Here is a 15845-nt window from a genome sequence, read left to right as displayed (position 1 = left end):
CATCTGTATTAATAAGTATAAAAGCCTAAAACTCTGTGAGGCAAACAAAGCCAGTAAAATGTTGGTGTCTTATTTAAAACTCAAACAGAACCACAAAGTTATTTATTTACTCAAAGGTAAAACGAATGTCACCCATACGGACCTCTAAAGAATCTTAGACATCCTCAGAGACTTTATAAATACCTTTACAAAGGCGACTCCAACACACCTGCCAAGAACTTAGGGTTTATCTAATAAATACACCCCTATCTACTATCCCTGACCAAGAGAAGATGGTACTTAGCTCCCCTGTTACTCCAAAGAACTCGATGCAGCTATCAAATCTCTAAAACCACATGGGCCCTGGGCCATGATGGCTTTACATCTAAATTTCTTAAAACATTTGCTTCTATCCTTAGTCCTACATTACTGGCCCCTTTCTTCCATTTTGCAGACTCAGGCAACATATCTAGTGTGGCCAGTGAGGCAACTATAGTGGTAATTCCAAAAGAAGGCATGGGCCCTTCACTGGTGAAACATTACAGGCCAATTTCCTTAATTAACCTAGTTGTGATAATCTATGCCACAATTCTCTGTAAGAGACTCGAGCCACTACTACCATGCCTGATTGACCAAACACAAGTAGGAATCATGAAGTGTAGACTCTCGAATGACAACACTCTCCTCCTAAGCCACATCGAGAAAGCCAAATCAACAAACTCAGACATTATTGTGGTTACCCTAGATGCTGAAAAAGCTTTTAACAGGGTCTCCTGGATATTCCTTTGTGCATCCTTACTGAGATCTAATTTAGGTGAGCCCTTTACCAAAATGGTCATGGCTCTACATAGTGGTCCCTCTGTCAAAGTGAGATCTGGTGGTCTACTGTCCTCTGCCTTTAACCTAGAAAGAGGCACTAGGCAGGGTTGCCTCCTAACGCTTCTCTGTTTATCCTTAGCTTGGAGGTTATACTTCATACGGTACAAACTAACCCCTCCATAACTGGCATTTCCTTTAACAAAACGAGTGTGATGGTAGCTGCCTACCCTGTCATTATTTTAATTACAACCGAGAACACAGCCCAATCTATAACCCACTTAATGCAGACAATAGACGAATATGCCTGGGTTGCAGGCTATAAACTTAATAGGGAGGAATCTGAAATCATGGGCCTGAATAATCTCTGCACCAGAGATCTGTTCAAAGCTACTGGGCTGTCCAGGCAACCCGATTACATAAAATATTTGGGTCTTGAGTCACTCCAACACAACAAAAGTCTAACTCGAGAACCTATTTGATGGATGGAACTCCAAATTCCTCACTTGGGGCCGCATTGAGATGATCAAGTTGATGGTTGCCCGATAGTCAATTATCTGGTAAATATTTTACCCCTTATATTATCAGATGAATTCTGACAGAAACTAGACAGGTTGCTAAACAAGATCATTTGGCAAAATAAAAGTCCTAGAATTTCCATAAAAAAACGACTCAACTACTCTTACCTATACAGCTGGGAGCAGTTAACCTAGTGGACTTCAAAAGATATCAAACTGCTTTTTTGGCCAGGCAAGGTTCACTTTGGTTTCCCCAATCTCTGGAGTATACCCCCACATGGCTACTAATTGAAAAGGAATCCTGGAAGAGTTGTGCCCCGTAAGACTGTTAAGTAGCAAGACAAAAAACCTACTTAGGTCAAATATATCCACAAGAGCACAAAAAGGGCCCTCCTGAAGATTGACAGACTCCTAGGGACTCCAATCACCCACTCTAACATGGTCTCACTCTGGAACAGTGGCAGCTCACCGAGGGAGTGCTGCGGGTTTGTGGGGCAGGGTGGGGCGAGGTAGTGGAGTCCGACATATGACGGACAGGAGTAAGATCACTCCCTTTCTCTCAAACGAAATACTGGCTCCTACATAGGACATTATGGAGTCCTGAATGACTCCATAAGCTGTTCTATAGAGAGAATCCAATGTGTTGGATCTATAACAAAGCCACGGGGGACCTCCTCCACTTATTTTTCCACTGCAGTGCGGTCTCCTCATTCTGGGACTGCATATATGACTTCCTCCACACTCTACTGGAGTCCATCTGAAAAGGGACTTTCTTTCCTTAATATAGGGATTCCTAGACCCACAACTCAAATCATATAAGGACAGCCTTCTAGTAGACATTCTATTTTCTGCTGCCTGTAAGTCTGTGCTCGCTAACTGGAAAAATACAGCTGCTAGCTCGTTTCGACCATGGCTGACTGGATTGCTTACTTAAGGGGAGCCGATAGCGTCACTCTTAAAAACTCTCCCTGGAGATCACAAAGCAGCTCCCTTTGGAGAACACTCGACAACTATTTTGCCACTACCCAAACTCCATAAGCACACTTACTGATCACAAGACGACCTCTTCTTCACTACCTATTATGAAACCCTTTCTTACCAATCGCCAGACTGTTGCCCCACAAAAAGTGTGTACTTTAAAAGTATGTTTAAGTATGAGATGTATCTTGAAACTTTGACATTTTGTATCATACATGATATGTACTTGTAATATGCACTAAATCTCAGGTTTGTTGCGCCCACCGCTGGAATCTTCTAGAGCCCATTTCTCCTTAAATTATCAATTCACAATAGGATTTGTCTTTATTTCTACTATGGTTTTCTTTTGTTTCCCCTACTGCTCATCACCAAGTAACTATTCTGGTATAATAGAACTATTCGACGTACCTGCATATCTCGCCATGTGTTAGCATTATTGTCTCTTTTTTGTTTTTCCTTGAACAAAACCCAATACAATTCTGTGAAATGAAAAAAAGAAAAGATGACAATCAGCGCATATATAAATAAAATACAACCGATTCAAGTGCTCTCAAGGAATGAATGAAGAGAAGGGTCAATTGAGACCGAAGGACTCGCAGTGGAAAAGAAGGCACCAAATGTGATGCAATTGTCAATGACGTTTTGAACTTAAAGTAACTTAGAAGGTCATCCTTAGTACTGTAGGAGAGTAAAAGCACATGGGTTATATTTACCTCTGTTAGTACAGCAGGGCAATGAGTTGTAAGATTTAAATGCTTATTCTGAGGTCTTGTCACGATTTTGACATAGTAGTTTAGACTCAGCACTTAGAATCTGATTATACCTGTTTTTGGGAAAAGTATCAGATGATCATGCAGGAGGTCAAGTCTTACTCCACTAAATTTGTCTTGTTAAGATGAAGATACAATATTATCAGTTTGTTCACAAGGAGAAACAATTGGTAGAGATATTAAGATGGTTTGGTTGACGATAGTAAAATCCTCTGATACCCAGGAAATAAGAACACCAGAGTTAGTCTACAAGACACTAATAGGCAAGACAATGAACATTTCAATGGAATCGATTTGAAGCAGTATGGGATGGAGTTTGCTCAGTGCAAATCATTGATGCAAATTCAAGTACAAGCTTCACTCGAGAGGATGGACCTTTGTCTTCAATTTGGCTTAACGTCAACTCATCAACAGTACATCAATGACAGCGAAGCACATTAGGATCCACAATAATAACAGAGAGGAGTAATTTTCAAACCATGAGGGTTTACTAGCAGACTAGCAAAGTTACAAACGCAAATAGTTCAAATTAGTCATGAATCAATAATCACCATATAAAAGCGTTGTTCAGTATAATCCAAAGCGAGTCAAAAAGGCAAGTTGTTTAAAGATAGTCATATGTAAATCAAGCAAGATTCAGCTTTCCCTGAAGGGAAATTTCCTAATGCTAAACTGAGGATTCAAATAAGGTCGGGGAAGTTAAGTAGCAGGTGTCAGCAAATAAAGCCTCTAAAAGGCAAAATCAAATGAAGATTCAGTCAGTTAAATGAGAAAGGATTTGCTCAGGAGGTTGACTGTGAGCGGGGACGAAGCAAGTAACAAGTGTCAAGAGCATGGTAAGGGACATATGCTTTCAAGTAAATGGGCAAGCATGTCTTAAACTAACACAGGAGAGCACAATTAAATCATACAACTTCCAAGAGTACAAGCGCTCCCACAGTTCCCAAGAAGTTGCAACCAACCAGAATCCAGCATTTCCTGATAACATGGCTTTGCCCTTCTTCCCAGACAGTGTTTAATTTAAAGGAAGCTTATAGCTGCACAGCCTTCATAGATATCTCGTAAAGGATGATACATCGCATTCAGCTTGTCCCAGGCATGTGCGTAGAAACTCATTATCAAAAAATCCACAAGAAGTGGGAAGTTAAAGGGCGAAAGAGTCCCCGATTAAACAGTTCAACCAAACAAAAGTTTTCAAGGCTCAAAAGTAATACAAAAAAATCTAAGGAAAACACAGTTATCTTCACTAATCACATCCAAGGAAGGCGATTTGTGATATATAATGCTATTTTAATTAACATTCATACAAGTCACAAAATTAATGCAATCAAGATATCACATACGATATATTTGTCATTTCACCAAAAATGCCCCAAAACAAAAAGGTTATTGCTCATAAAGCAATATAGTCCAAAGCAATTAAAAACAGAGTCTCTGCTGTATAACACCAGTACTTGAAGCAAGGAAAAAAAATCTGAATCCCTCAATTCCTTGTCAAGGCACATAGCAGTAGACCCTTAAAAACATTGAGGGCCCCCAAACACACTTTCCGACATGGTTTCCATGTTGGACAGGCTGGCATGGAAACCATGCCGAAACCGTGCATCGCCGTTGGTTCAGACTGGCCGACGGGCTCCTTGAGCCCTTTGGAAACCAGCCAGAATGAAAGGCCGGTTTAGTTTCCGACCGCCAGCATTGTAATGCGGCGCTCGGAAAGTAAACTGAGGGGCCGATTAGGATGCGGCCCAGAAGGATCCGACCGTCATATCGTAATCGGCCCCTAAGTGTATGACATTCGGACATACAACACCCTTCACAGGTAAGTGCTGTAATAGTAAATGTGTAGCTGGCAAAGAGCCACATGTCAAGAGCATGTACCTAGTTCAGACTATGACGATACAAACAAAACTAAAAGTGAAAAATGCAAACAAAAGAAGTCTAGGTATTGTGACTCTGTGAACCGAGAATTGTATACACATTTCCTTTAATCCATCTGTAACAAGTTATACAGCTGTGTCGATACAAAACTGACATCTACCTTGATGTTTCATGCCATAGTTGAAGCGAAAAGGCTGACTGATTCTTCTTTTCAGAACTATATATACCCATATGTTGCATTAACTTTTGATATTTTAATTGCCAATGTAATTGATCCTGTATTATGTGAAATTTATGGTCATGAGAAAATTTCAAGCAAATAAATTTCAAGCCACATAATTGCATGTCCTATAATATATTTTTAACGTATAAATCATATCATTAAGTTGTAAAACTGTAATATAGAATACCAAAGTAGGACTGACACACTCATTGTAGGGCAGTTACAGTGGAAACAAGATAAGGTATCTCTAAAACATAATAGTGTCATTCCAAAAAGCTCAAGAAGCTTCTAGGAATATTTGCTAGCACTTCACAAATCATGAAACCGTAGATAAATAATATTTACATAGAATGTGTTCATTTACATTTCATGTCACAAGAAGTAACATAGGGGATTAAGCCCTATATGGACTGCTTGCTGGGCCTATCTTTAATTTTTTATTTGAAAAATGCATTTTATTTTTATCTCAATGGTTTTTGTTTGTTGAAGGCTGGGGTTATTGTTATTTGTCATTTGTATATCAAGGGTACCTACTCTTGATGCCCCCCCATGTTTCTTTCTTTCACCATTCTATACGTCTTGCTTCTTTATTTCGTTCCAGCAGGTTCTTGTTCATCAATACTTCCTATCCTACTCATTATTTTGATATCTTTCTCTTCTCCTTGCCTCATATTTTCCTTTTTTCTATTGCACTAGGTCAAAATCTGATTAAACAAATTAAAGTCCCCAAAAATGACTGCAGGCGACCACCATTTGTATTCACTGGCACAAATGAAGCACTGGAGAGGTTGTAGTCTGGATTATCATGGAAGGAATATCTAGTGGCCACAATATTGTGACCAAAATAACAAAAATCTAAATATCCAGCAGAAAAATTCACAGAGGGAGGTATAGATTTACTATTCTTAACTCCACACCTAAATACTTAAAGATATATATATCATCAAAAGGTAAATGCACAGAAGGAAGCATAAATTTACTATGTTTAACTCCACGTCTATATACTAAGATATATATATATCATCAAGGTAAATAGATTTGGAGTTAGGTATAGACAATCTATACATTCCTGTTAATCCTTTAGCCGTCAATATTCTGGTAACTATATTCTAACCATTCAATATTCCTTGTACAGTATTTCAGAGCCTACAACACCAGTAGCGGCTGCTCGCATTGTGAAGTCGTGAGGCAAGGGGACTACAAACAAAAAAATCACATCAGACATAATTAAAAATATATACAATTGTACTTACCTGGTGCCCCCTTGCTCCTCTCTCCCAATCCTCAACTCCGGCAGGCCAGGGCTGGTGCACCCTGCAAGGCTCCCAGGTGCCAATCTCAGTGCTTCTCTCATGCTGGGAACACTATTTCCAGCATGAGAGAAGCACTGGGATTGGCCTGTGCAGCCTGGTTTGCCACTCAGACAGTGCCTGGGACCCTGGGACTCTTCTCCACCTGGCTGTGCAACACAACTTGGGTTGGTGAAAGTCTAAGTGCGCATATCTGTTTGGCCGGCCTGTGAAGGCCGTCCAAACTGACATGTACACTTAGCAGTGCCCATTACTCCTCCAAAAGATGAGGATGGCTCCCGCCCGGACCCTGCTGCCTCTGGCTCAGGTAAAAATTGACCTATAATAAAATTGTTTTATTATCATTTTATTTTTCTCATTTGCCACCGCTGGCTTTCAGCAGGGGGGCGATGCTCGTCCGCCATAATGGAGGAGCCGCCCCTGAACAACACTGGAGGTAAAGCTGTACTCCTAAACCCACCTGTTCTGTATATTTCATTGCCAGTTGTCATTGCACATGGCATGCATTCCTGAAATCTTGACACAAATGTCCCTTGCTTCTGTCTACGTTTTTATTGAATATATTGACTATTTCTTACCACACCTCCTCAGCTGAGCTCTTCCTCCATGCAAACCTGTTGAGCGGGGCATAGATTTAAGTGCAAATTGCAATATTTCCACCTCTAACTTAGTTGGAACACAATTTTATTATTCACGTTCATAATCTCAGCACTCACAGCTCTGTCTGAATGTGAAGATGACATTGCATATTAAGACCACTTCCTCACACTCCTGTCAGTCACTACAATATAAGAACTCTTGAAGCTCATACATAAATATTTGAATTCAGTTGCTTACTATCTAGAACAGCTGCTTTGTCATTGAATCCTCTTAGTATGTAAAAAAGACAGCTTGCTACCCATCCCTAGCACACAGGGCCGGCTTTAGCGCTGGTGGAACCTTGTGCAACAATAACTTTTGACGCCTCCCACACCCCATGACCGCCTCCTTTGATTCTCTCACTACCACCGGGCAAAAATGCCCCTCCTCTCTCCAATCATGAGATATTGCTAAACACAGCGCCCCCTGAGGTTGGAACCACTACAGGTTAGCGCCCAGTGCGGCTGCACCAGTCGCACTGCCCTAAAGCCAGCCCTGCTAGCACAGCGGCAAGGCAACTAGAGACCCTTCTGTACCTATTCTGTCAGACACATGCCTATCAATGAATACTGATTCCATCAAAATATATTAGCATCTGAAAAGGCATGTCTTCAAGGAACATTTAATCAGCCATTAGTAAAGAACCTCAAGCTTGTTGGTGGCCATAGGCACAACCAGGCAACTCCCAATCACCACTTGTTCATAGTCCTTGCATCATCCACCTTGTTCTGTGTTCCATTGGTTGGCAGGTAGGTTTGTGCGATATATGCCCCACAGCATGCGCATACACAGAACATGTCATGATTGCCTGAGTCAACAAGAGTATGGGCACACTCCGAGGAGGGGCTTTTTTAAAACCAATATTTGATTCTGTACTTCTTATTTTGAATCGTTTCCTCTTTTTGTTGTCGCTGTTCAAGCGCTAGACTTCTGTTCCAGATTCACAAGTCTTGGACCATAAACAAAAGCTGTGTTATGCAGTTTGCTCCATTTGCTTTGTGCTACCAAGTTGTTCCTCCTGGCAATGTGGTTTTCTGTTGTCACTACTTGAATTCAGCAGCACATCTTCTCCATCAGCAGGACCACTCAGATCCAAAGGTCCATCTACGGCGTCTCCCTTCCCTCGGCTCCGCCTACCCTTCTTGCTGAGGTCTTTTGTCAGTTCCTTTTCTGTGTCTTCCAGTAAGGCCGTCAATAAATTAAACAGAAGGGCCAGCCAAGCAAGGCCGAAAATAATCCACACAGCAACAGATAACCGATAGTAAGGAAAATATTTCTTATGTGGATGCAAACCTAAAGAAATAAAAAATAAACATGTTACAAAAGAAAAAAAAATAAAAAGTGCAATTTAAAGTTAGAATAATTAAAGGAGAAGCTGAATTAAACAGTTGCATTTTCTCGTTGTTATTACTCTATTTGATTTCCTATATGGATACATCTTTGGCTGCTTTATTTTTGTAGTCCTAAACTATAAAAGGAAAACAAATGCATTTTCTTTATATGATAAAGTTAAGTAAGGCAAATAATTCATTCAAGCCCCTTGAATTTACGTTTTGATCATACGATCCAAAAGGCAACTAAAGAAATCTCACACAAAAATATATCAATGTCGATTTTACGGTTTAAATCGTGCTCTGAGCGTCTTTGAATAGTGTTTAATACAGGTGAACTATACACTATTTGTTGCTCTACCCTTTCTGTTAGAGCATCCCTTCACCACCCCCTTCCACCTGGTGCACAATGACCCTCACGTGACCTAGCACAAGTACCAGATACAGGCGTAAACTCGGGAGGGGCGAGCACCGGGTGTAAAATGGAAGGCTAAAGAGGAAGTGGTGAAGCGAGGTCCTGAAAAATCCGGAAGTGGTAAGAATGCATAGACTGAAAGGGCGTATTCCAATTAATGACATCATCCCAGCAGTGGAAGATGCACCCAGTGAAAAGGATTAGCTGGGCTGAGGGAGCAGAAATGGATACCACCTCAATACTGCTTTAGCTACATTGACCCTAAATTCATATCCTCTGATAGCCCTATCCATAAAAGATTGGGGTCACAAGAAAATTAAATATATGTTTAATGTAAAGGGACCAACACTTGCTCCCGAGTAGCAAATGACAAATATTTTGATGCTCGGAACTTCCAAAGAAAGACATAAAAACTCCTACTTCCTTAATAAGGGCCGCCTCTCATATCGTACTGCAGAATATCAATGCAAGAGATGGTGAAGTGGCCAGAACAGTTTTCAAGTTATTGTAGTCTTTGACAACTGTGGAGATTTCATCTTGCAGTGTTTTCGGAACCTCCCCAGTAAAGCGCACTATTGGACCAGCTGCGTCTAACAGCTCATGAGGTGTGCTTTTTAGGTCGAGCCTGAGCAGTGATGCGCTGCTCTGTGAGGCATGATGTATTGAGGTAGGGGCTTGAAGCTCTGCCCACTCTCCGCCCACATTTTTCATTGGCTTGTGTTATTGTCCACTGTAAACTGTGGCTGTTCATTGGTCAAAAGGCTCAGTAGTCCCTCCTTAGTATCGTCTTGCCTCATGTTGTAATCTTCCATGGCGACACACCCTATTACGAGTGTTGTTGCTCGGTAAGCTTTAATTACAGCCTCCGTGCACTATTTTCTCAAACAGGTTTGCCCTGCCTACAGTTGCAGGTAGGACACGCTTTCGCCTAATGCTTTTTTACATTTTTATAGCACAGATTTGCAATGCAATAGGTCTCGCATTTGCGAGAGTTTAAGCTATTGATATTGTAAATGACAATGCCTTCCATTTATCTGCTTTATAAACAACACATTAATATAGGGCATTGTCATTTGGAATGCCAATAGCTCAACCTCTCATAAATGTGAGACCTATTGTGTTGCAAATGCTTGTTGATGTATAGCCTTGCTTCACCACACTTCCCTTCTCCTCTCCCAGAAGTCCAAAGAGATCCCGGCAGACGCGAGATACTGAGACTGCTGCATTAGCCAGCACTAGACTCCAGCGCATGCTCATTTACGGAAGCCTGTATACAGTAGCAGGATCTTGTGGGATAGCCAGTTCCATCACAATGCCTTTCTAAGAGGTTGATCTGTACACAGGAAAATTGATGACCACAATAATGACGTTAACATTGACCAAGGTGCCAATTACGATCCTGTAAAAACCGGGTACGAACCGTCGGACGGAGGCTTTTTTCCGTCCGACTCGTACCCGGTTGTAAAACTTTACAAACATGCAAATACGATTCGCACGGAAACACCATTTCCGTACGAGTCGTACAAAACACCGACCGACGAAAAGATACATACAAATGTGATCCGGGGAAAGCGCCGACGTGACGTCGGGACGCTCTCAGGCAGCGTTTCACGAACCAGGAAGTACGATTCGAACCGACAGCGGTCCGGACGGCAATATTTTTACGGCACCCAAAAAGTGCCGGAAAAGCGAAGTACGCCGCGATGCGAGTGGAATTGGGGGCCCGGTATGCGCCGAACCCCCCCCAGCCCCCGTGAGTACGTGCCGTACCCCCCCAGCCCCCGTGAGTACGCGCCGTACCCCCCCAGCCCCCGTGAGTACGCGCCATACCCCCCCCAGCCCCCGTGAGTACGCGCCGTACCCCCCCAGCCCCGTGAGTACGCGCCGACCCCCGTGTACGTACGAGTCATACCCCCGTGTATGTATGGAGCGTACCCCCCGTGTATGTACGGTGCGTACCCCCGTGTATGTACGGTGCGTACCCCCGTGTATGTATGGAGCGTACCCCCGTGTATGTATGGAGCATACCCCTGTGTACATACGGTGCGTACCCCCCGTGTATGTATGGTGCGTACCCCCGTGTATGTATGGAGCGTACCCCCGTGTATGTATGGAGCGTACCCCCCGTGTACGTACGAGTCGTAGCGCTGGGGGTACGCACCGTACATACACGGGGGTACGACTCGTACGTACACGGGGGGTACGCTCCATACATACACGGGGGTACGCTCCATACATACACGGGGGTACGCACCATACATACACGGGGGGTACGCACCGTATGTACACAGGGGTACGACTCGTACGTACACGGGGGGGTACGGCGCGTACTCACGGGGGCTGGAGGGTGTTGGGCGCGTCTGCGGGCACATGTCTCCATGGTTGCTATAGGAGTTCGATGCGGACGGTGTTTCTTCCATACGGTTGTAAAATCGAAAGGACGGGAGTGATCGTACTTGCGCGCTCGGACTTCACTTTTCACATTTGTACGGTAAATCGTCCGGGGATGTGTCGGACACATTTTCCGACCCGAGGACGTGTGGGGCATTATTCCCAATGCGATTCGTACGGACTTTTTCCCATGCGAATCGTACTTGGCAGTTTGTACAGCACTTGTACGATTCGTACGGTGAAAAGACCGGATACGAGTCGGACGGGGAAATTTTTTACAGGATCGTAATTGGCACCCAAATGTGGCACTCTACGTAAAGCTTCTGTGGCTGCTTTAAATGATTAAGATTGACACACAACAAAAGGCTCATGACGTAAAAACAGGCAACTCCTATTCAAGTCAAAAGGGAAGTCACTTTCTTGAAGATGTAATGGAAGTAGATCTGCCCTGAGAGAAATTCACAAAGATGAAAATGTGGATGAGTGATGTATAAAAACACAATGTTTTAAAATAGACTAGTAGCGGTCAGTGTTGTACCACAGGAGAAAAGGAATTAAGTGCTTTAAGGGCAATAGCTGTTCTCCAATACAAAGATGGTATCGGTTATTGTAAATTTACACTTTGCGTAGTGTTAATCAGTTTGTGAGCTTAAGAAGCACTCTTGTGTGTGTGTTCTTTCAGATAAACATCAAATCTCTAATGTTAAAATAAGGTATAATAGCAAATGACTCGGCTGAAAATCAATATTTGACGGGCCCTATAACCTGCAGCTAATATTTGCTCAAGCAAGTCATCGATTTTGGTATTCAACCTTGAAGGGTGTTTGCAAGTGCCAGATCCAATTTTTACTTCCCAGGTGTAGTTGTGTTTACAGGACATATTGATGCTTATATGTGTGCTGTTTACAATGAGCAGGCAACAGATGTCTGTTCAGCAGCAACTAAAGGTGATCAGTGGTGATAGGAGAGGTCTAATCCTAATGACTTAATCACCATGGTAACTAACTATCATGCCGGTGCTTGGATTAGAGGCATGTCATGAAAGGGATGAGCCTTTAGACAGGTAAACCAAAGACATCTGCCTTAGCACGAGACCCACCAGTTTCATGGAATAATGTCTTCCACGCTTTAAGATGCTATAGACTAATGTAGACTAACAAGCTCACATTAATATCTGGCTCCTTGCAGAGACCTTTCAGGTAAAGGTTTATACCTCCAGGTATGCCTTGCCTCCTAATAATGTATGTCATGGTGCTGCGACCAGGTTGGGACCATATCACATAAGGACTGCACATTTGCATTATGTGGGGAAACCTTTTTGGACAAATGGACAATAGAAATACAGGCAAGACAAGGGCCAGATGCTCTAACATTTCATTTTGCGAGTTTCTAATTGGGAATGAAATGTATTAATGTGTCTCAGACAGATTAGTGATTCCCAATGGGGTCGCAATTTACCTGCCTCATCCATATGTATGATTGGATTAGATTGGATTGGCAACCCAGTGGGAATGGGCAATAACACATGGATGGTGGCCTGCTGGGGACAGCAGACCACCATATCTGTGTTTGCTTTTAAATAAAGCAACTTTTATTTTTAAATGCATCCTGTTTTCAATAAAGGAAAAAGGGAGGCTTTTCAAAAAGAAAAATTAAACGTTTCTGTTTCATTTTTTAAGGGTAGGCATTGGTCCGCGAGACCTCTGCCTGCTGTAAAAAAACGTTTTCGCTACCATCCACAAAGGGGAAGGGGTCCCCTGCGGACCTGTTCCAGTTTGTGACTGGCTTACCACTGACTTGAAGTAGTGGTAAAGTGCAATTGTTTTCAATGCATTCCGTTCATAAAACAATCGTACATTCCCCTGCGACTTGCTATTAGGAAGGGACGCCCTTGGCACACCCCTTCCTAATTGTGACTCGCAAAGCCTATCTTGCGAGTCGATAATAGGTTACGACTCACAAGTGGGGCGTTGTATATTTGAAAATGCTTTATACTGGTCACAAACGGGCCGATTCGTTCATGAGCTAGAAAAAGCTTTGTTCATCTGGCCCTAAGTTTGGAAAACTGACAAGTTTATCAATGCAATCAAATGCAAGATTTAAGAAGGACATTTTTTAATGAAAACATTTGGAACTACGAAAATGAAGCTCCTTATTGTGAGCTAACTGCAAAAACTATTCCAAAGCCTCATAGCCTCCGAGGGATAGCACCGTGATGGCCTCTCTGCCAATAGAACATTTATACTAAGGAGCAAGCTTGGTCTGTGTTCTAACAATGGCCTGGGCGGTATGAAAATGTGCATGCCTTATGACCACAAGTCCTACCCCTCCTGAAGTCAACCCCTTCTCCCAATCCCCCCTCATTATGTGTTTAGCAAATAACCACTTAAAGGGCAGCTGGAGAATCAGATGGTGGTAATTATAAGCTGCATAAATCACAGAGAATGTGCATCATACAGATCATGCTATTTTTCCTATTTTTAAAAAAACACACAGCTTATTCAAACTGCTGCATGGGTGAAATGTTTTAATAAGCAGGGCCATTCCTTAACCAGCAGTCACAAAGGTGACAAAGTCAGTAGATTTGACTCTAACAAAAAAAACAAAATGGCGGGATGCCTTGTGAGCAAAGCTTGTAAAGCCACATCCCAACTTAATAGTCTTGACAACAAGGGGGTGGGACCAGTACAGGTACTCGGTATCAAAGGGTACCTACTTACTCCCAGTCACAAAACGAAACGCAGGTACCCAGAGCCTGGCAAAAAGTGCCAATTTGAAGCACTGTATGGGATCGAACAGAAATGACACAAAACAGGTAAAGAGGTGTTCGAAGTTGGGAGCCCTCTGAATCACAACTCTACAAAAAAGGTTTTCAAAATCTCACAACTTTGCCATGTGTGGGGGCAGACAGCAAGAGGAGAAGCTTCTCTCACAAAAACAAAAAACAAAAAAAAGTGCAGGCATTGGCAACACAAGCTATTCTGATAAAACACAGCAGGTAAAGTTCAGGTAACAGGGCACAGGCGCTGGACCACCTGAGCTGCCTTCGGACACAGAAATAGGTCCTAAAACTATGCTATGAGGCCATGAGTCCCCTATAGACAGCTATGGAAAGATGACAAGGTATAAGAATCCTACGTCTTTTAGAATGATGTATAATGTACGCTAGAAACCCTCCTTGTTAAATTCGAGAAAACTGGAAAAAAGAAGAAAAATTAAAAATGACTTGTGGCGGACTACCATCCATACTAACTAATGCTTTACTGTCTCACTGTTGAAATTCCCAAATTTACAGTTGGCATCATTTGATATCAACGATGACTGAAGCCATAAACGTTTCTATATTTTGCACGTCACTGGCTGACTAGGGAAATACAGCCTGGCTTACAAGGACATACTGAAGCCAGAATGCTTGCTATGTAAATAAGCCTAAAATAGCATAACATCTGTCCACTGCTGCAACAACGATGCAATGGAACTGACACTGCAGTCTTCCAACTATGGTTTAACTGTAAACGAATAAGTATTGTTTTTATTTTCTCATGGAAGCATAAGAGGTTTCTTAATCCGCTGTTTATTAAAGCAAGTAAGGGATCACGTGCTATTCACTCCTGTGCCCTTAATCACATGTGATTTTCCGTCATAGAAATTAAGAAAATCTTCTCTGTGTATGTGGGCTTTTTTATACTCTAAATTTGGCACATCGCACAAATAAAACCATAGGAACACGGAGAAAAACAGACTGATATTAGTTGTAGTTAGTGTGTTGCAGAATAAAATTAGCAAATACGGTAGGGTGACAAAAAAGAAGAGTTGTAAGAAACTACGAGTATAATATACAAAAAAGTATTTGAAAGTTGTGGCACCAATGCATACATTTGAAAAAGGGATTACGGAAATGTTAGGTTTAGGTTAAGGGAAGGGATTAGGGTTAGGGAAGTATATGCCACGTAGGATTATGTAACAAAAAGTGTGTGATTAGGTTTAAGATTAAAGGCCTGATTAAAATGTTAGTGGTTCAACCGCTGGACCGTTGTTGCGGCGATTGGGAGAACGTCACCAAGCCGGCGTCATCCTGACTGCTATATTAGGATTACACCGACGGGCTGGCGGTGTTGTGTCGCAATGCCACACTGGAGGCATGATTCAGCACGTAGACAGCCTGAAGCATATGCCGCCGCCATGGTAGCGCCACTTGCAGATAGGATGCAGCGTATGCCATTCATGCACGACAGTGCAGTAAGAGGGGGGCACAACAGGTGCCCCCATGCACCTTGCCCAATGGGCAAAATCGGCCTGGAGCTCTGTTTCGGGCTCCTTCCCTGCCTTTCTGCCGACCTCTTCCTGGTGGGGTCCCCATCATGAACAGGTCGACAGAAAGGCAGGTCATGATTGGGACGGTGGTGCCAGCATTGGCACCGCCTCCCATCATCACTGCTTTACCCACCGCCGCGGGATCCAGGATCCTGGCTGTGTGAGCGGTCTATTCGCGTTCCGACTGCCATAGGCATAGGCGGGCGGTTGTACCACCGAGAAGTTAATCGTCGGACCGTCACCACAAGTACAGCGGTCTTCGGACCGCCGTACTCATAATCAG

General features: G+C 42.8%; 1 protein-coding gene across 1 annotated transcript in view; it reads right to left on the bottom strand.

Annotated features, from left to right (window-relative positions):
- Positions 1-5028: 5028 nt before the first annotated feature.
- The window catches only part of LOC146798807 (potassium channel, subfamily K, member 16-like), a 174491-nt gene continuing 163674 nt past the window's right edge, over positions 5029-15845 (bottom strand). The window contains exon 5 of the mRNA XM_085626117.1: positions 5029-8404. Within this exon, the coding sequence (XP_085482243.1) occupies positions 8085-8404 (320 nt within the window). The 3' untranslated portion in view covers positions 5029-8084. The remainder of the gene's footprint in view (positions 8405-15845) is intronic.

Source organism: Triturus cristatus, chromosome 9 (genome assembly GCF_964204655.1).
Source record: "Triturus cristatus chromosome 9, aTriCri1.1, whole genome shotgun sequence".
Lineage (NCBI taxonomy): Eukaryota > Metazoa > Chordata > Amphibia > Caudata > Salamandridae > Triturus > Triturus cristatus.
The sequence above is the reverse complement of the archived record's forward strand: the minus strand, read 5'-3'. Positions and strand labels throughout refer to the sequence as shown.